Below are 21,192 nucleotides of genomic sequence, written 5' to 3'. Positions count from 1 at the left end.
TTTATAATCTCAGACTAATATTTAGCAAAGATTTATTTTCACACAAAAATAAATACGACAAAGTAAACAAAATAGCCTAGCTCTAATTAATGTGGTGAAATGTTGCTGTAATTTTTAGCGCACAACTTTACAATCGTCGCCCTAAAAGATGTTACGGTTGTTTCTAGTTACGTGTTTATTACATTTCAAAGACAACGTAATGTAAACGAAACTTAATTTTACAACTAGTTTGTAAAATAAAGAGTTGCTTTATTGGCCGTCATCTTGTAATACTAGTATTTCCGACGGTCGTGAAGGAGGCGTACGTCTTAGTAGTTGGATTCGGCTTTTCCATTTAATTAGAGTCGGGGGGTTTACATGTAGTGTGATATTAAAAACAAGGTAACACTGGATACTTCTTCGTGTCATTACCATTGCGTATGATAGCCAATTCAAAGTTAAATACCAGCACTTCACGTCACATTAATGTTGATTGACACTTCTTTAAGTTTGCAGTTTTGCAACAGTCCCTGGCCCCCCTTCGTAGGTGGTACGGTCCACGCGCAAACGTCCAAAACAAAAATGGCACATGAAACCTAAATGTGTGTTTTTTGAGATTCACTCTGAAAGTATCGAAAGCGAAACTGTTTCACGGTTGCTCTGTGTCGCTGCAGTAATACAAACCGCTTGCCCCCCTCGCTGTCACTCAGGCATGGCACTGCAAATGTCAACTCTGTTTTCACATGTCAGAGCCCCTCTGTCCAGCGGCCCTCTGAGTCGTGTCCGTGCTGACTTCCAGAGAGCCGGCGACAAGTTCAAACACATTTTATCTCCTGGAAGCCCCCAGCTGGGAGGGAAGCCAGCAACTAGTCCTGTCCGCGGCCATATTAACGCTCCGCACCGTGCTGGGAGGTTTTCTACTTCCCCGACAGCAGCAGCAGCTTGGAAGTCCAGCCAGGGGAACTGTTCCTCCTCACCCGGGGGGAGGAGAGGCTGGCTGGGCAAGTTCGCCCTCGGTGCCGCCCTCGGAGTTAGCTCAGCTGCGCTGGTCCAGTTTCTGCACACCACAACCCTCACCGCCATGGCCCAGAAAGTTAACCTAAACTCTGCTGAAGGAGACTGGAAGGAGACCAAGGGTGAGGCAGTTCAACACTGGCCAAGATGATTTTTAATTACACATTACAACAGCTTAATTGCTCAATGTTTTGCTCATCAATAAGAGAAAACTTATGTGCTGTCACGTGTCCAGTCCAGCTGTCAGTCACTGGCTGATGGATGTAGAACTAGAGCAGCAAGTGCTTGCAAAAACCATTACAGCCAAGCAAATAGTCCAAAGAACACATCTTAAACAGTTATATTAAGAATTTGTTTTGTCATTTTACAACAAAGTACTATAAGCACACTTTATACCAGGGGTGGGCAACTGGCGGCCCGGGGGCCACATGCGGCCCCCATCAACCCTCAACGTGGCCCTCAGGTCAATTTTTACAAATCAATTAATTGGGAACATGAAGAAAACATGACAAAATCTGCCATGAAATCATGAAAACCAGAAATATTGTCCATAATAATATTTGATCACTGATATATGTTGAAGTTAAATTGGAGAAAAAATTGACTGTAATCGTTTTTGTATTCTACAATTTGACCCTCTGGCAGTGAGAGTTAAAAGAATGTGGCCCTTGCTGTGACCAAAGTTGCCCATCCCTGCTCTACACACTCATGATAAACATATTCAAAAATACCAAAAACACAATATAAGTCCAAATGGATATCATATAGGCCAATACAATAATGGCCTTGACGTTTTTATTTAGATGACACACAGATCAGGACCAGTAGAAAGGGAGCACATTCAGTTTGAGAAGCTGTGGTTGTTGTGTTATTGTTTTTGAAAAATTATTACGGCTTAACTATATGACAAAATCTTTTATCACGATAAATCAGTCGATATCGATAATTATCACAATAAATGTCAAATCATTATTTCTCTCATACCTAAAGACTACATTTTGCTCCTGAGTGAAAGTTGAAGAAACCAGATGGTTAATTGTGGTTGAAACATTCCTTATTGTCAAAAACATGACAAACTATGCTTGAACAAAGGAACATTTCAGTATCATCAGCACAGTGCTGAAAAACGCTGATATGACAGTTTGCTGGTGGGCGGTAACTTACTTGCCCGGTGCTTGCTGAGGGTCACTAACACTTGTTTGGCACGTTTGGTCATTCCTTGCTTTCGTTGTGTTCTAACGGATGATATTGTTTCAAATGGTGGGAAAATGTTTGTGGTGTTAACAGTTTTAGACTCAAATGTCTTCTGGTGTAATTGTAGGATTTTAAATCTATCAAACATTTGTTATTAGAGAAAAATTATACTGCGACAATTAATTATATTGCAATACTTATCGTTATCGTTTTAGCGCCCAGACCTATAAGTAAGCATTAAATCAGTCTAGAAAGTTATTGACTTAATTAGTATTTTTCTATCTAAAATAAATCTGTCACTTAATAATCTGGATTTTTTTTTTACAAAACTTCCACCAAGAGTTATATCTGTGTAATCTAGGAACTTTGGTTTATTATGTTTGTAGGCCTACTGCAAGGACTCTTTGACCTATTCCTCATGAAGATTTTCTTCTGGCATGTCAAAATTGGCATGTTTCTCTTTTCCACAAAGTAAATGGAAAGATAAAGTCAAATCCAGTTCTAACTTACTGTTGTTCTTCCATTCTTTCTCTCAGAGTGCTTGCTGTCTCTATCTGTGAAGGACAGACGTCAGTACTACAGGACTTCTAGCTCTGTGCCGCTAGAAGACATCCCTGTGTGGACTCCTGCTGCAGGTCAGACGCCCAGCATCAGTCAAACTCAAAGTCTCCGTCAAGCTCATCTGGTGCTGAGACTTTCTGAGAGGGATAGAGAGACAGCCGTTCTACTCCTTCTTCTATCAGATATTTGGCCATATTGCATCTGATATCATAAACCAAAAAATCGGATCGTTATAATTTGTTTTGCAATAAACAAAGATATGGAAGCCGCTTTTTTTTGAAGTGTCAAATGAGCTTCTTATGCATAAAAATTAGCAAAATTAAAACAGAATGCAAAAGATGATTAGCTCTGAATATGTTTTTAACCCAATATTAAATATCAGAAGCATTATATTTTTGGAACATTTTTCAAAGCTTTACTGTCTCCTCATTTTCACCCGTAGACATGCCCTGCCATCAGTATGTGACAGCAAACAATAAACATATTTCCTTCTGTTTGCATTTTCAAAGGTTATGGGGAATGGATATAGTGAAAATAGTTTGACTTTCTCTATTGGAATGAGTAATAAAGACAGTGTACTCTGAACTTATTCCTGCTGTCACCACTAAAAATATCACAGCTGAGCCAAAATATCTTCCGAAAGAAAGGAACATTGTTGATGAAATTAAGTCAATTTTTACTTTTATCAATTAAAGTTAAGTGTGCAGGTACCTCTCCTTCAAACAGGAACAAAGAAAGTTTGTTTCTTAGTTCTGCACCCGCACCCAACTCTATCATATGGACATTAAATGTATTCAGATTTATGTTCACAGTAGACTAGGGTCTAAAAACACAATCTTTTTTTTCCATAGACCATAATGGGACATAACAGCAGTTTCATGTAGTTGTAATATAGTTTGTTTTAGTGTTCAAAACTTCTTCCATAACAGGTATAATTAAATATTGTTAGTTTGCTAAATTTGTCTGTACTAGCTAATCTTAACAATGCTGTGTGTGTGTGTGTGTGTGTGTGTGCGCGCGCGTGCATGTGTGTGTGTGCATGTGTGTGTGTGTGTGTGTGTGTGTGTGTCATCATTATCAGGTGGTAGTGTGAAACCATTGTACGAGAGGAATGTAATGTTGGACCAGAAGATTTCCCTCTACAGCGGTGACATCACCATGCTGGAGATAGACGCTATTGTCAATGCAGGTATGTGTGTTTGTGTTTGTGTGTATTGTTTTTATTTTATATATTTAGAAAAACAGACGCATACTTAAGAACAATAAAATAAATATAGGCAAACAGGGAAACCTGAGAAAGGATTATGGATGACTACACTGCGTGTTAAAGCAGAGTCTGTTTGTGCATCCATCTGAAGGAAGTGTACAGAAACGTAGCACAAAAAGAGGAAGCTGTGAGGATGGTTTTATGCTGTGATAATGGGAATGAGGCTTTCTCAGAGTGTGGGTGGGATAGCAACAGGCTTAAATATAGTTACCTGCATGTTCGTACACACAGCAAACAACAATAGAAGAACAACAAAGGGGTTTAAATGAAGAGGAATGCTGACGGTCGCTGTGTAAACTTCAAGAGAAAGAAAAAAAGCGACCTGAAAGCCAAGCTAGCTTTTATGTGAAGTCTCAACTACACAGATTATAAACAGAATCCTTTGAAATTAAATGATGCAAATGAACCGTAGTTACAGTGATTTGACTTTTTAAAGGCATCTAACTTTTTATATGTAGTCTGGTAAGAGTTGGTGATATGTGATGACAGAAATGTGACAGAAAAGTAAAAAAAGCGTACAATAGCTTATGACTGTTTTAACTGTTAAGGCACTTCACGTTAGCGTAAAGGGTTGTGTTTTGTTTAGTGAATGGACCCAGCGCAGCACACACATTTTGTCCTGCAGATGTAGGGAGCATAAGTAAATATAAAAAAAAAAAAGGCTGCTAAACATCCTTCACAACATCTGACATTTCTAAAAGTTCATTTTGACAAAGTTAAAAAAGTGGGTTCTTACCTAAAACCTTTTTGCCATGATAAAGATGGTATTTAAACGATGTTGAGAACGTTCATTTGTTTACAGTTCAACAATAATACAATTACAGATTGTTACAAGGAAACATAATTGATACTGATTTGTAATTATCCAAGGGTTAAACACACACATCAATATAATATGAACCAGTTTAATGTGTCATATTAAGCATCATTACTAAGCTCAATAACAAGAAAAGTGTGATTTCAAATGAACTACAATGTTAATATTATTAAATGTGTAATGTATTAATGAAACCTACTATTTGTAATCAGTCACATTATCTTTATAAAAAGTGTTTTCTTCTTACAGACTGGTTTAATATTCAGAAAAGGATTTGAGTTTTCTCAGTTACCATTAGATGGAGCCCAAAGACCGATCATGTACCGAAGACCTTTTTCCCACGAGGCTATTTGGGCATTGGGAGGAAATTGAATCGGAGTCTTGGCACAGACGGGTTTTCAGGGGGGAGAGAGGCAGGCCAGCGTGCCTAAATGATGCTTGATGATGAGGCTTTAGCAGAAAATGATAGATGCTCATTGGCAGCTGACTGTCAGCAGGTGTACGCCGTGCCAGCATCCAGTGAATGTGTTGATCATTGACTCTCATTTAGAACATTACTGCCTGTGTGTGTGTGTGTGTGTGTGTGTGTGTGTGTGTGTGTGTGTGTGTGTGTGTGTGTGTGTGTGTGTGTGTGTGTGTGTGTGTGCGTGTGCTGGCAATCATTCGTGCATGCATCTGCCTACAAATGTTTAAGTAATTATATGTGTGTTTAGAAAGTGATTGTAATTTGTGTCACTCCGTGTCTGTAGAAGCGACTTTGCGTATTTTAATAGGAGCTTTTTACAGAGTCGCACCATGCAAAGTAGCATGGAGTTAACAGGAGGAAACAGCTAGTAAAGTGCCATTTAGCAGAGAGGACGAGGCAAGGTGAGCGAGGGGAAGCTGAAAAACACAGCAGCGCCAGAGGAAACATGACTGAGAGACGGAGTGTGTGAGAGCAAGTCAGCAGGCTGACCGAAAAAAAAAAAAGGGAGGGTAGAGTCTGGATGAGGGAGAAAAAAAAAAAGAGAGGTAAAAGAGAGGCAGGGAGGGGACACAAGCTTGTATTGAAGCCTCAGACTGCATTGCCATGGCAACAAGCAGGTACGGGGTATCCACAGAGGGTTTTTTTTTTTTGGGGCTGCAAAGTCTCCTCATCCTTCTCTGTGTGACCGATGGGCTGGCCTGCCGCTTGTCTCTGTGGTCATTTTGTCGAGTAAGCAGCTGACCTTTCCAGCCGATGACTAACTGATTGACTAAGAGGCTGTGAGTGATGTCAGTCGCACTTGATGTGAAGTTTAAACAAAAGAGCAGACATCCAGGGACAATTACAAAAGAGACAGTTGGTAATGCTCATTTAGAAGATTGCTGGCACAATGATTCTCCTATTACAGAAGAGGAAATAATCAGCAGTGCCTGTGGTTTGTGACTTGTGGAAGGGAGTGCTGTGTCTTTTCTCTGGCTGCTCTGACGGCCTTGAAGAATCATTTAGCCCCTAAAGCAGCAAAACATTCAATTGAAGCCAACTGTGGCCAATTATACGCTGCACTGGCAGACTGGTAGGCAGGTTAGGAGGGGGGCTTCCAGGCCTGGCTGGTGGTTTGTAATTGACTGCAGGCGTACAAAAAACACTCATGGATGTTTGCATAATGAGACGAGCACACATTCATATTTACAGATAAAAAAACACTGGAGAGCTGAGGATGAACAGGTAGAAAGTAAGTCATTTCTTCCTCCTTTCCTCCGTCAGCTCTGATCGATCAGGTAAGCAGGGCGTTACAGGGGAGGCTGGCCGGCCGGCCTCTGTTTGTCGTTCGTGTCGCTCTCAATAAAGATTGGATTTACAGTAACTCTCTACTCCTCCTCCTTCTCCTCCTCTTTTCCTCCCCCCTCCCTCCTTCCATCCACACTTTTACAGCCCCTGGCTCCTGCCCACTCCTATAAAACACTACAAACATAAAAACCCACAAGCACTTAAGAGCTGTCCTGGTGAGGAGGAGGAGGGATGGGGGTTTTTGGGTGGGTGGGTGTGGTGGGGGAGGAGACGGCAGGCAGAAACATCCTCCTCTTTACACCCCTCAATCACTCCATCCGGAGCTGGAGAGAGAGATGGAGGGGAGGATATATTGTCTCTGATGGGCTAGCTGATTAAGATGGATTGCACAATGAAATGGCGTTGGAGTGATGAGTTTTAGGGGTGTGTATGTGTGCAAGAGGGCGTGTGTGTGAATAGGACATCTCGGCAACTAACTTTGCATTAAAACCTTTTTTCAAATTGATTAAATGCAAATTTGCTTAGCTCTACTGAGCTGCATTTTCCCCCGCAAAAGTTCTATCCCTCATTTCCATTCCAGCACTTTCATTCAGCTCAAAGTGTTGATCCTGTTTGACATGAAATGACATTCATTTCAGCTTACCTTTCTCTAGGTTAAAGAATTTAGGTTTGATGAAAAAGGTTTGGGATTTTTTGATTCACCGGGTTTTTGTATAATGTCCTTTTTTACAGTGGACTATGCTCAATGTGGGAGAGTTGATGCAGCGGCAGATTCAGCTGATAAATCTTTCAGGCTAGACTATAAAACACTGTCCCTAAAATTAAGGCAGCCAAGTGATAAAGAATATTCTGCTCCTTTTCAAGTCTTTAGAGCTGAACCACTTGTCCTTGTCAAAATTTGTGCTTGCTGAGAGTCTGTAGGAGTGTGTGTGTGCAACCTTTGCCCTTGTGTTTTTATTATATTACAGACATGTATGTCTCGTGCACACCTGTGTACAGCTGCACCTGCTTGTGCCACAAATAGGTGCAAAAAGCTGTGTGGTTGTGTTTGCGGCCAGGCTAGTGTGATCAGTGTACCTTTGCATGTGTTTCATGTGCAGGTGTTCTATTGTGTGTGTGTGTGTGTGTGTGTGTGTGTGTGTGTGTGTGTGTGTGTGTGTGTGTGTGTGTGTGTGTGTGTGTGTGTGTGTGTGTGTGTGTGTGTGTGTGTGTGTGTGTGTGTGTGTGTGTGTGTGTGTGTGTGTGTGTGAGAGATAGGGTCTCCCAGGTTTTCCTCTGCAGGTCAGAGATAAAGCTGTTGGTCGGTGTTGGAAACCACTCACCGTGGCAACAGCTGAGAGATACAAGATTAAAGCCAATAGTTTTCTGAGCCTGCAGGTGACAGACAGGATGAAAGAGAGAGTGTGACTGGACTGTACTGTCACTTCTTTACAGATTAGAAAACTTAGAAAAGAAGCCCAGATGGACGGATGAAGGGATGGATAGCAGTGTCGGCGTACGCTGACAGACAGGTCGGGGAAAAAGTCACAGTTAGGTGAAGGGCGGCGACACTTCATGTCTCACCTTCCACAAAACGTGTCCTTGTTTTACTGTCGGTGTGCATTACTTTGACTCAGGTTCTTAAAAAGGAACCTGGTTAGTACAAGCTTTTCTTCAGAAAAGTCTTGGAACGAAAAGCACAAACTAGTTGTTCATGACTCTTGGCAGGTTTGCAAAATCTGTACCACTCACTGAATTAAGTAGAGGTGCTTGTCAAAGCCTCAACTTAACAGGAATAATAATAAAAGACTGGATGTGGGGTCGATACAAAGGTTAGGAACAGAGGCAGCTCAAACTCAATTGACTCAAATGACACAATTAAGCTGTGCAGATCAGTCATGGTTAGTTCAAAACAAAAGAAAGACACCTCTAGTGTATTCAAAAATACACACCGATCTGAAGATAAAATGTCAAGTGTTAAAAAATGAGGGCCCTTTTGCAACATTTGCTTCCAAATAAAGGCGCTGTGACATTTTTTTCTCCTGAACTCTAATTAGAATAATTCTTCTGACGTGCTTGAAGCTGCTGTTTATTTCAGGTGAGGCAGTGCATCGACTTTATTAAAACTCTGTAAAAAATCTGACACCCTATTGGCCTGAATATGTGACAGGGATTTTCTGTGAAACACCTGAAAAAAAGTGGGACAGTCTTGTCTTTTATATGCCAATATATTTTTAAACAATAGACAAAGCATTTTGCCTCCATAGCGACTGTGCAGCTAATGACTGAAGCTAGCTGTCACTCACAGCTGCAGTGTCAGGGGGAGACACGGTGATCAACTGGAACAAAGTGGCTCAAAAGTAGGTCGAGTTAACCAAAAACTGAGGTGGAGTTATGACGTCAATTTAAAGATAATGGTTGTCAATGCCGCATTTATCAGTATGAGATCGCCACCTGAGACTGAGAAACTAGTGGATGATGTTAAACAGCTCTTTGCCTGCACTCACATGCTTTGCAGGTGTCTGAAATCAGAGAGAGAGAGTGACGTCTGCTGTTAAGTCTCTACTTAAATGTATGGAAATGGAATTTGGCACAACAGAATCATGAGTGACCCTTTTTAAAAGGGCAGTTCTGTTGGCACACACAAAAAAGAAGGCGAGATGGGATGAGTTGCTGTGTGTATTCAGAGAGGAGAGGTGCATGTGAGTGTGGAAATGTAAACTCAGAGACATTATTATTTTCACATGAAACATAGATTTGCTCTTCAAAAAGTATTTTTCTCAAAAGAAGTTTTGAAAAAAGGGGGGTCGTCCTATAATCAGGGTCGTCTTATATTCAAGCAATTAGGGTTTATTATTTTTTACATTGGAGTATTTATATAGTTAATTAGTGGAAAACAAAGTAAGCAAAAAAACAATTTCTCAAGGCATTGCTACACACTGTTTTTCACTCACATTTTTGTGCTCTCTCCTGTCAGGTAGAGCCATTTTTGGCCCTTGGACATTTTTCCTCACCGTTTTCATGCTGTCCTCTCGGGCTCCCCGTCTTAAAAACAATCTTCAGTGTGACACAGTTTTTCTTGACTGCCTGACAGATGTTTGATGACTGCTTCGTTGGCCGTTCCCGTCACCGCAGTTGTCGAGCGATGCTACCTCAGCTGCTTTGCTGAATGTGTTTAGACATTTAAATGTCTTGTCCTTGAATCTAAGACAACTCCAATTTTTCACATGCAGTTTCAGTGTCAAAACATTAGGGGGCTGTTACAAATGTTGGTCTGTAAAATGTCAGAAAATAATAATAATACCCATTCTGGTGTCCCATGGACCAAGGTGACATCTTTAAATGTCTTGTTTTGTCTTAAACACTAGGACATTTTGTTTACAATGATGTAAAACAGAGAAGAAAACAAAATCCTCACAAGATAGAACCAGGCTCAAGCAATGATATGATATATATGGATATATGGATATTTCTTTCTATACATTAATTAATTAGCCAATAGTTTCTGATGTAAATATTATTATTCAGGTCAATAAATTAAAGAAATGAACAAGTGCATGGGATGTAAATCAAAAATGTTCCCAGGAGATGGTGGAGACCAAAAACAGAGATGAAAGAGAGTGAATGGACAAAACAAACAAATGGAGGGTTTCACTTTTGGCTCTTTGAATGCCATATTAAAAAAAAAATGTTTTAACATTGATCAAACTTGAACTAGCTGATTTTTCACCCCAAAATGCTTCAGCTATGCAGCACTGTTAAAAAGCCTGATATAGTAATAGGAGCTTGGATAAACCAGGCCGACATGTGAATTGTGAAGATCGAGTCTTCTGAATCAAATAAATGGTAAATATCTATTAAATATGCAAATCATCTTGAATTACATGAGGAACATCCCAATATCAACTTAATGTTTCATTAGTACATTGCTCTATATGAGGATGGGTGCGTTGGGTATGCATCAATAATTGAATATCCTTGTTTGTTGTGCTTGAATGCTTCCATCGGGCGCTATATAAATTCAACCCAGCGCAGGAGCATCTTTTATTGATTCCAGGGAAGTCATGGTTGAGGGATGACCGATAGCTGTAATGGGGCAGGTTGTGGGGCTGTGTGGTTAGAGTGGATGAGGGGACAGGGACCTGGGAAGACGTGGCTGAATGGATTCATACAGACGAGCAGACACACAGACAGACAGCTATTGACTAGAACAGCTTGAGGAGAAAGGTGAGAGGGAAGTGCTGGCTGATCCTGTTTGGTGATTTTAAGAGGATAAACCAGGCGGACCCTTGGCTCTGCAGGTAGATCCCCTAACAATAGCATTAGCCTTCAGTGGCACAGCGCCACACTCCTTCTGCAAGGCTTCACTGATTCTTAGCTGTCTTTGTCAATGGGGCTTAGAGCTGTGCTTAGCGCCAAAATCAGCCTGGCAGACATCCCTGCTTTCAACATGCAGCTAGAGCGTGTACGGAAGATTGTCAGGCCTGACTTGTTGTAAATTGCTTCAGAGTGGCTAAAATTATTCTTCAGATTTCACCTGAGCTGAATTCTCCTCATTTGACTGGAGTAACAGAGGACATGCAGTGGGAATCTTTGCATGCTTAAGCAATTTATAAGGGATTTTCCAGCATCAAGCAGAGGATTAAGTGATTTTTGTCACAGTATCAGCTACAGTCTCTGGTACTTAAGCTCTTGATAGTCTGTTTGTTTTAAGTATGTACATGATGTTGCAGTTATTAAAGGATAATCAAGTTGTTGCCAGCTGTAGTATTTTTTTTTTCTGCCTGAGGAATTAATTTTTCCAAGGCTGCATTTCATCGTTTGATGACTGCCATCAAAGTCATCAGGACACTTATCAGTGGTTTAATCAGGAGAGGCGTGTTGTTATGATCCATACGGCCTCCCTGGTAGTAACAGAGGGTTAGAGGAGGCGATGGAAAGCCCACAACAGAGACTTCTCTTGCCTTCCGGGTCCCTCAAGTCCCACAGTACTTTCTCTGTTTCTCCTTCTGTGCTGAAGTTACCATACATGTACCCCAGAGCGCCTGTCAGCTCCTCTTAGGACGGGCTCATATCTCAAGATGCAAAATGTCACACCAAATATGCCATTGCAGGGAAATATTTTAGATGTGCGTGTGCTCAAAAACGGGCCTAAAAAAACTGACACTTAAGAATATTCCCAAGTAAATAAAAATAAATACAAATCTTCCACTTGAATCTACCAATCAGTTTACTTTTTAGACATTGATTTTAGAGATTTCTGATACCTACAACAAAGGACCATGAGGACCCTCTCATACCTGAGAGATAAAAAAAAAACCATTAAAAATATACTCAATACTTTAAAGAAAATCACTGAAAAACAACTCTGCTACTTATGTGAATAAAAGGAATTTAAAGTGTATCTTATTGTTTACTTGAAATGTAACCTCAGTTCATGTGTTGCTCCTTGGAGGCAGAGGAGGTTTCAGATCCCTCGTGAGCTGCACCGTCTCTCCCTGCTATAGTAACTGAACCTCCTGTGCTCCGGTTCCTTTAGCAGTATCCCCACAGCGCTGACTTTGTGTTTTGTCAAAGCAGGGCCAATGGACACATTCTCGTAATAAGGCTGTCAACTGTCTGTACACATGAGCACTAACAGAGGCAAATTGGCATCGCTGATGCTGGTTTAGTTTTAGTGTTAGTTGATGTGCTGTCAGAACTTCAGCGCTGTCTCAACTGAGTCTCCTATAGACCATCGTACTGGCTTTATAATGAGGATTTTTCCTCATTAACTGAAAAAAAGACAACAACAAAGAAAACAAAAAATAATCCAAAGTCGAGCCAGCCCCGGGGCACAGCTGGGGACTGGATATCAAGTCGGGGCAAAAATATAGTTTCTTTGGCTTTGACAATTTTTCTGCTTACAATCAAAGATAATTTTCCCCCTCGTGATCTGTCTCTCCTGTTCATGATGAAAAACTTCACCTCTCTGCCCCTTCCCATCCTACCTGCCCATATAAATGCACACATTAACCAGTTCTATCAAAATTACAGCATGAATACGTTTTTCAATATGTAATGATAATAACAATAGTCTAACACGTAATTATATATCTTTCCAAGACAAAACATCAACAAATAAATAAAAAACTGAACGCTTAACAATCAAACATCTGCTACTAAACCAGGACCATTTCTTTTAGAGGGTCACGATAGTCTGAATAATAGCTGTGTCACAGGCAGAGGTTAACACAGAGATGAAACGGAGAGAATACTGAACAGAAGACGACAAAAAGATTTCCATGTTTTGGAAAAAAGAACATTTTACTGGGCTGTGAAGACGTGTTGTGTTTTTTAAGTGATAAATGTAGCTTCTGTTTATTAGGGGCAATCAGGCCTTCTTCAAATGATCAATATTTTCATTGGCTGACAGAGAAGCTTCAACGCTCAGAGATTCTCATCTCTGATTAAACTTCATAATGTCAGTGGATTTATTGGTAAATTGTTTGGTTGTTTAAATCTCAGCAATTTGTTAAGAAAAAAAAAAAAAAAAAAAAAGAAAAAAAGAAAGAATCATCAGTTCTCCCAGAGCCCAAGGCCACGCTGACAATGAACTCCATTACCAAGCGACAGGCAGGCCGGTTGAAACAACGAGTATGAATGAAAAACAGCAGTGCTGGTAAAAAATATTTCAGATGACTGGATATAGCAATAACAAAGTAAAAAAAACTGGAGACAAAACACCTATCCTCAGAAGTTCAGCAGGTTCTGTTCAACATGGCTGAAAGAACGTTAGTTGAATGCTAATGCATTTGTTGAATGCTGAAAAGCTTCATTGTACCACTTGATATAAAATGTTTTGTGTTTAATCTATTTCTATGTAGAATGTTTTATGAATTCATCATTCTTATGTTTGACCCACTGGCTCCAGCGTTCACATTGAGTCAAAATGTGTTTCAAAAATGTTGTGAAATTTAGAAACCAATATCACCTACAGTACAGATATACAAGTCAATTGCAGCGGCCTCACTGCACTCAGACTCAGTTTTTAAGTAAACGTACTTAGTTCTGATTACTGGTGGTCACTCATAAAAGGAAAAACAAGCAGCGTAATTGGCCAGGGAGGACTAAAAGCATCCATAAAAAAAGGAAATAGTATCAACAAGAAGGAAGGGGAATAGGATGGCTGGAAAACGTAAGCAATAAATTCTGAGTGACCTTTATTCAGAGTGAGCTGATGAGGGCAGTGAGGGGCGGGCAAGAATCCGGTGATTGGAGCATATATGGTAAGAGATAACGACCACTGCTGAATAGCGAGGAAACTGCAATCACGCTAACAACTAGAGACATGTCATGTGTCTCATTTTATCCAAACCCATAGATATTTACTCCCATGGTGTCAGAGCGAGGAAACTTCACACTTTCCAACCTGGAACAAGAACATGTTTGCCATCTCTTCTGAAAAGTTTTGTACATGATGAGTTAATTCAAAATAAAGTGAAACTATGGAAATAATGGCCATGGATTAAAATCAGCCCAACCTTTAAAAGCATCTAAGAGCCTTAAAATGGAAACAGTTCTAAGTACAGATCCACTGGGTGTCATCTTGAGAGTCCTAACCACAGACAGCAGTGACAAAAGCATTTCAGGGACCTCTAAATGGATTGTATTTAATGTGTTAAGAAAGCTTTCTCAACCATAAATATTCTTAGATGAAACGATTCAGGAGTGAATTGAAAACTGCATTTGGTCTCTGTACGTAGTGTGTATTAACAAAGTGTCTTTATAGAACCAGTGCTGTGATCAAAATTGAATATTTAATGTTGTGGAGCAGCCTGTCACTAAGGAGACTCTCTTGTATAATTACAATGGTCCCTGCACAGTGTTCTTGCTTCTGTACTGAGCTGATATTACAGCCAGAGTGATTTCTCTGCTTATTTGTTTTGAGGAATTTCACTTCATCTTCATGATTTTAAAACACACTTCAAATGAATAGGAAATTGCTCTTCCACGCCCTCCCAATGTGGCTCATTTTTGGTGGTGAATGAAATGAAAGGCTGTGGGTGTATTTCATATCTTTAAGACTTTAGATGAGCTAAGCGCTGCCTCGCTGAAGAATCACGGCCCATGAGCCTCAAATTCACTTTAAAAGTAGCTTTTAGACTGCTCTGACTTTTTTTATTTCATGTTGGCCTGTTTAGATTTCTGCTCTCTTTTTTTCTAGCTTCTCCTCTTTTTTGAGGTTTGTTAACGAGCACACTGCTGACCCTCGTCTTGATCTAACTTCGACGCTTGTGTCTCGTACTTTCCATCACGGCTGAGGTCTTGTTGTTATGTCCACTCTGTCCTCTCGTATCTGTGTCTTTGCCGCGGGCGATGTTTGGAGGCTGCGGCGGCTGCGTGAATTGGCTGCAGCATGAATTCAGACAGTGCTGCTGCTCCAGTTTCTCCAGTCCAGATCTGTCCAAGTTAATTATGGCACAACTGTCAGAATGGGCACTTTTACTGGTCATTTGGGCAGAGACATTAACGCTCTCTGTGCTCTGAAAGATTCTGAGCATTCAAGGTTCACTGCCTTGAGTTTCCGTGGGATGCCCTGATGTCGAGTTTGTGTCTCAATTTGGTTGGGAAGTTGGAGGAAAAGCTTCGTAGTTTTAATGGTGAATCTCCCGAGTTTGTCTTCTCCCAGCCGTCATGCTTTTTCGATACCTCCTAAATGATGGTGCTGTGACCTGAGAGAAGTGAGACATCGGCATTAAAGACAAACAGTCCTCAGTTTACAGCTTCAGATTGATTTACACCATGACATTGAGAAGTAGACGTACCCTCGGAGAGTTAATCCCTAATGTCGTCCCGGTCAGTAAATAAACGTAAAATGAAAAAAGCCAAACTGACAGAGTTAGCAAAAGAGCTCATTCGTGCTAATTATTTCTCTCCCACCCCTCCCTTGTTAAAAGCTCTACCACCCCTCCGATCAATCGGCACTTTAGCGAGCAGGAAGGGATGGAGGAAGTGCGAGCCTCATTAGCCTGATTGGGCCGATGTGGGAGATGGAAAGAGATGGAGTGAGGGAGTAAAAGAGAAAAGGAGTCAGCTTGATCATCAGCACTTGGCCCATCAGAGTCCATCTGTCATCGGGGTGAGTGCCGCATTCAGATGTGTCCGTTTTTTGTTGTGCGGCTTTGTGACTCCTCGAAGGCCGGAAGAGGATCTTCTGAAGGGGCTGTGTCGGGACTTTAGTTTTAGCTGTTTTGATCCATCTGTGATAAAAGTAAAGAATCTAAGGCTCAAGTGAGGCGTACGGGGAATTTCACCTTTTTTCTTTGAGAAATGTAGGGTTCAGTTGGCTTAAAATAAACTACAAAGAGCTGTGGAGCCACATCCTCAGTGTTCACATCTGCTCCAAATGATAAGCCAGGATCAAGACCTCTGAACGAAACGCCCACATGTCCACTACCAAAATGGTGTCAGCGCTTATGAGACACAGGAGCACATGTTGTTACAGAAATAACAATCCTCAAAGTCTTTCTTTGACCTTTGGGGATATAAACTGGCTAACATGAACGGGATGTCGGGCTGAATGTAAGAAGCACAATAACAAGTCAGCGGGATTATTGGACTACCTCGTGGCCACACTGGAAGGCCTGCCATCATCGCTCCCACCGCCTTCCATGAACTCTGTGTGGTTTTTTGGGAGGTCTTTCTAAAAGTATGCGATAAATACACCAAGTATGAATAACAACTTTTTGGACTGTCCCTCCTCAAAGGCATTCAGAACTTTGTGTTCTGCATAAAAAAATAAATAAAAAAAAAGTCTGATATTAACTTGAACTTGTCTTCTATCAACACCTCCACACACTTGGCCGATCACTTCGTAGAGTGGGCGTGATTGTCAGATTGTTTGTTTTGGAAAGTTACAGTCCTTCCCTGTTCCAGCGTCAGAAAGTCAAGCCAAGAATTCATCATCGAGCTTATTTTAAAAACAATAAATATTGCGTGGGCTTCACAGAAAAATATGAATTACGGTTAAATGATTAGAGCGAAGAAAAAAAAAAAACGTTGTCATTTATAAAACCTTGTTCATTCATAGAAGATAGACTGGTAAGTAATAGGTCCTTTGAAACATTCACGTTGTATTACCAACTGAGGAGATAGAAGAGGAGTAGAGGCAGTAATGGACTTTGAATGTAAATAATAATGACTTATTTGTTGATCTAGATTAAAAATGAATTAAAGAATCCTTAAAATCGGGAAGTTTCCGATGCTCTTTGGCTGATCTGACAGGCACTCAGTCTGAAGCCTGCTGAGGACACTTGGGGTCAAAAATGGCTGACTAAATATGTCCCAGACTAATGATATTGTATAAAGCGGGTCCTCAGAGGTTGTGACAGTGCGACAGTAATGAGCCGTTAGTGAAGCAGCAGGCTGTCAGGCGGGTATGTGTGCAGGGCAGGGTTCAATTTTCTTTGCTGTTTCACTTAATGCACTTCTTAGTATTGCAATAATCGTCTGCATATTCACTTCTTTATGACAATCACAGTGTACCGCCTGCCCCCTTTTTTATTTTCAAATATTGATTTTGGTGCCAGACGACTAATCAGCCTGGCATTAAAGTTTTGGCCGTGCATCCAAAGTCCTCCTCTCCTTGGCTTCACAGGTTGAATAATTGAGCAGCACCCTCCTCCCCACACACACACAAAAAAAGAGCAGGCTAAGTACAAGCACAATCACCTGATAAATGGCTTTTTAAAATGAGTTTATCAACCTTTGATGATTGATGTTTTTCATTTATATGTCTGACGTCTGAATCCAGCCTTGTCTCACTGAACCAGCTGTGCAAATAATTTCCACAAGAAGTGAGACACAGGAGACGAAAAAAAAAAAAAAGAGAGAGAGATATGAAAATTAAAGGCACATTGGGGGAAGATTATCCTCATTGTAGGCAGCGTTATTTGAATAATAAAGTATAATGCAGCCTGACAATAAGCCTCCATTTTCTCTCATCTTTGTAATCACAGCTCAGCGAACAAAGTACAAAGGATGTATCATTGTAACCTCCAAAATGGGCTTTAATCTAACCCTGAGTCCTTTCTCTGTCTCTCCACCAGCCAATGTGGGGCCCCCTCATTGTCTGCGCACATGTCCTCATCACAGACGCTGCTTTTGTCACATAATCACACACATGCAGTACAGGCGGTACACACCACTATTGCCATCTTGTAATTGGGATCTTTGAGGCGTTGTCGTGAAGTGGTGCCTGATGCTGGCGGCCCTGCTGAATTATCGGAGCTTAGAAAATGACAGGACTATTTATAGGTGCTATTTATCCACTTATCCTGTTGTTAGCACTGTCCACAGGCGAAGCGGAGCAGGCAGCTGGACTGACGGACAGGTTGCTCAATCAGTGAATCGTTGCGAACAGCGTATGATGTTTGTAGAAAGTGAAGCGTGAAGCATTGGATTGGGATCATGGAGTTGCTTGATACGGTTTCCTGATGATGGTGTTATCCCAGAGAGGAGAGAAGGAACATCTGTAGCCTTCATTGTATTGTGTGCATTTTTTGTCACTGATTCACGTCACCATTATAATCCCAGTTACAGATTTACTGAGTATTTAAATAGTTAATCTTTTGATCTCATGGAATTTTCTTTAATTATTCTGGGTAATTAAAGTGTACAGTTGAATTTTGCTAAGCCCCTGGCAGACGCCTATTTTAGTGCACGAGCAAGGACTTTCCCTGGTTAATGCACTTCTTTAATAACCCAGCAAATATATTTATACATCTTTGTACCTGATGTCAAAACAGATGTTTGGTTTATAGAGAGTGTGAAGTAAACTGAACGCAGACAGCAGGTGAGTTTGTCTTTCAATAGTAAAAAGAAAATTCAATGACATTGTGATCAATCAAAATACAGAGGACACCTCAATCATAGTAACGTCAAGCAGAGGAAAGATTTATTATTGCCTTTACTTTGTGCGACTTCTGCAAGATCAACATCGTGTGTACGAGTGTGTGTACGAGTGTGTGTGTGTGTGTGTGTGTGTGTGTGTGTGTGTGTGTGTGTGTGTGTGTGTGTGTGTGTGTGTGTGTGTGTGTGTGTGTGTGTGTGTGTGTGTGTGTGTGTGTGTGTGTGTGTGTGTGTGTGTGTGTGTGTGTGTGTGTGTGTGTGTGTGTGTGTGTGTGTGTGTGTGTGTGTGATAGAAGCTGTATGTGCATGTGTGTTTACTATTAATCTATTCACTTTATTGTGTGGCTGTGTGTTTAGTGAAATAGTCTCCCCCAGATCTTTCTCAAATGTTAATAAAGTCTTTAAGACACTGCTTTTCTGTGCGGTGCAAAGGCTGCACTGTTAAAAGCTGGTCTTTCTCTGTATTTTTATTTATTGCCCACAATCCCATGAAAAGACCAAAACCCACAGTTGCCCTTTCTCTGACCTTAATACTCTGTGTACGCTGCTCAGCTCTAAGCCTATTTCTTCCTGCTTAGGACATAAATCTTTAAAAACTGCTCGCGAATATATCCTTTCATTTTTAAAAGGCCACATGATATCATGAAAAAGATTCTCAGTGTAGTGTGTGGGACACAAGGGTCAAAAGTCAATAAATACTGGGAACTACTTTCTGTTGTGGATTAAAGCACATCAGATGCGTTGTATTTTTGATACCAAATCTACTCTTATATAAAAAAAAAAAACATGTTTGCAATTCAAATCTTTTCACACTATTATATAACAAACTGAAATATCAAATACAACCAGTTAAAGAGTTATTTTCTCAAGAAATGTGATGAAATTAATCACATAACTGTGTTTTTTGTTTTACAGCTAAAAAGGTTATCAACGCTTTTACAGACAAAACTGTTTCTTGGTTAGCTAAAACATACTGTTTTGTTACATTTCTCACCTGATTCGTCTTCTTCTTAACCAGCATATTTTCTGAAACAATTTTCTAAAATAACCTTTTTTCTGTCCCAAACAGTTTTAGATGAGGTTAAGATGACAGGAAATGAGAAAAGAACATCTATCCATCCAGAGACCTTGCCACTCACAGTCGACATCTTAACCCTTAAAACACTGTGACTTATGATGGATTTTTCAAACATATTTTTTTTGCACAAGGATGGAGGTCTGCAACATTGAGGAAATTAGTCTTTGGGTAAACACAGGATCCTTGTTATAGGCTTGAATCCACGGTGGTCTTTCTTTTTAATGGGATTTATTGACTTAACGATAAAAACTAAACATAACCTGCCTTTCCTCTAATTGTTTGTCGTTATCCAGGCATTATAAATCTGATGCAGAACTAGTTTTTCTCCTTAATTCAAAGGATTGAGATTGCTGGTGAATGGTTGTAATTCCATTACTTTCCAAAACATTTGTTGAAATTTGTAAAATAAATAAATTGTATTTCAGCCTTGAACCAGCATCACATTGTTTGTGCTGGACCTCTGCTAAGATCACAATGCACTCTGCGGCTTTTTTCAACTATCTGATGAATAATTTACCATGCTCCTGGAATTCATTTATTTTTTGGCTGTGATGTGTCTGCCTGTGCTGGACAAAGAGACTCAGAGCTGGTTCTCCAGAGAAATCACAAGTAACCATAACTACAAGTGCTGAGGTGTGTGTGTGGTGCAGTGTGTGTAGCCCTGCAGAGGTGGGCAGCAATCAGAGCGTGAGTGAAGGCTGAGAGCTGAGGAAGACCGCATGTCCAGCAGGAGCCGCCGCCTTGAGCGCTCCTCAACCGAAGCTGTTACTCCTCACAGCTTGCTTGTGCAGGCAGGAGATGAAGCTGCATGCCTGATGGTTTAAAGAAAAGGAATCCATCAATTATTCACTTAATGTCAGACGGGGACAGATAATCAGCCAAATAGCACAAAGACTTCCTAAGGTTATACACGCTTTCATTTCCCTCAATTTCACATGCTCCTTTTTCCTAACAGCGTAGAGAAGTCAACCAGTATACAGGCTCATAATTCAGCTAAATTAAAAGATAAAACACTCGAGGCCTGCATGTTGAATGGAAACCAATTCCAGTGAAAGCACAATTTGGTTATCTTTTTGTACATGCTTATGTTGTGGTTAAAGCAGGAGGTTTTTTTTTTCCATTCCTCTCACACAAGGTGCCTTGTAGTGGCTCCACAGTGTCTCTCTCTCTCTCTCTCTCTCTCTCTCTCTCTCTCTCTCTCTCTCTCTCTCTCTCTCTCTGATGGACAGCTTAGTCATACAGTTGGTGTTGTTAGAATCCCCCGAGGGCCATCTTAGTATTTTCCCTGCACCTTGTTCATATCCAGTTATGTCCTCTTGATCCATTGCTACAGAGGAACCTAAATCCACAGCCTAATGTGTTGATGTTGGATCAGTTTATACCGCTGAGGCTTTCACTTGTATTGTGTGTTTGTGTGTGTGTGAGTGTGTGTGTGTGTTAAGAGGAACATGTCAGTGTCCTCCTGTGACTGAACGGTGAGTGACAACAGAGACTTTTAAAATAAATTGTGTGTGTGTTTATTTGGGTTAGATTAGAACCCCAGTTAATATTTCTGTATTTGATTCTTACATTTTTGCAATGCTGTGTTTGTGCATCTGTTTTTCAAATAAGATCCTTCTCACTGCACATATGAATGTTGTTGATCTTCTTTTATATTT

General features: G+C 40.6%; 1 protein-coding gene across 3 annotated transcripts in view; it reads left to right on the top strand.

Annotated features, from left to right (window-relative positions):
* Nucleotides 1-652: 652 nt before the first annotated feature.
* The window catches only part of macrod1 (mono-ADP ribosylhydrolase 1), a 111,824-nt gene continuing 91,284 nt past the window's right edge, over nucleotides 653-21,192 (top strand). For all 3 annotated transcript variants that reach the window (XM_061048278.1, XM_061048279.1, XM_061048280.1), the window contains exons 1-3: nucleotides 653-1,115; nucleotides 2,724-2,822; nucleotides 3,830-3,937. In XM_061048278.1, coding sequence (XP_060904261.1) covers nucleotides 692-1,115; nucleotides 2,724-2,822; nucleotides 3,830-3,937 — 631 coding nt within the window. In that variant the 5' untranslated portion in view covers nucleotides 653-691. The remainder of the gene's footprint in view (nucleotides 1,116-2,723; nucleotides 2,823-3,829; nucleotides 3,938-21,192) is intronic.

This window comes from Labrus mixtus, chromosome 10 (genome assembly GCF_963584025.1).
Source record: "Labrus mixtus chromosome 10, fLabMix1.1, whole genome shotgun sequence".
Classification (NCBI taxonomy): Eukaryota; Metazoa; Chordata; class Actinopteri; order Labriformes; family Labridae; genus Labrus; species Labrus mixtus.
Note: the sequence above shows the minus strand (reverse complement) of the source record. Positions and strands in the feature narration are given on the sequence as shown.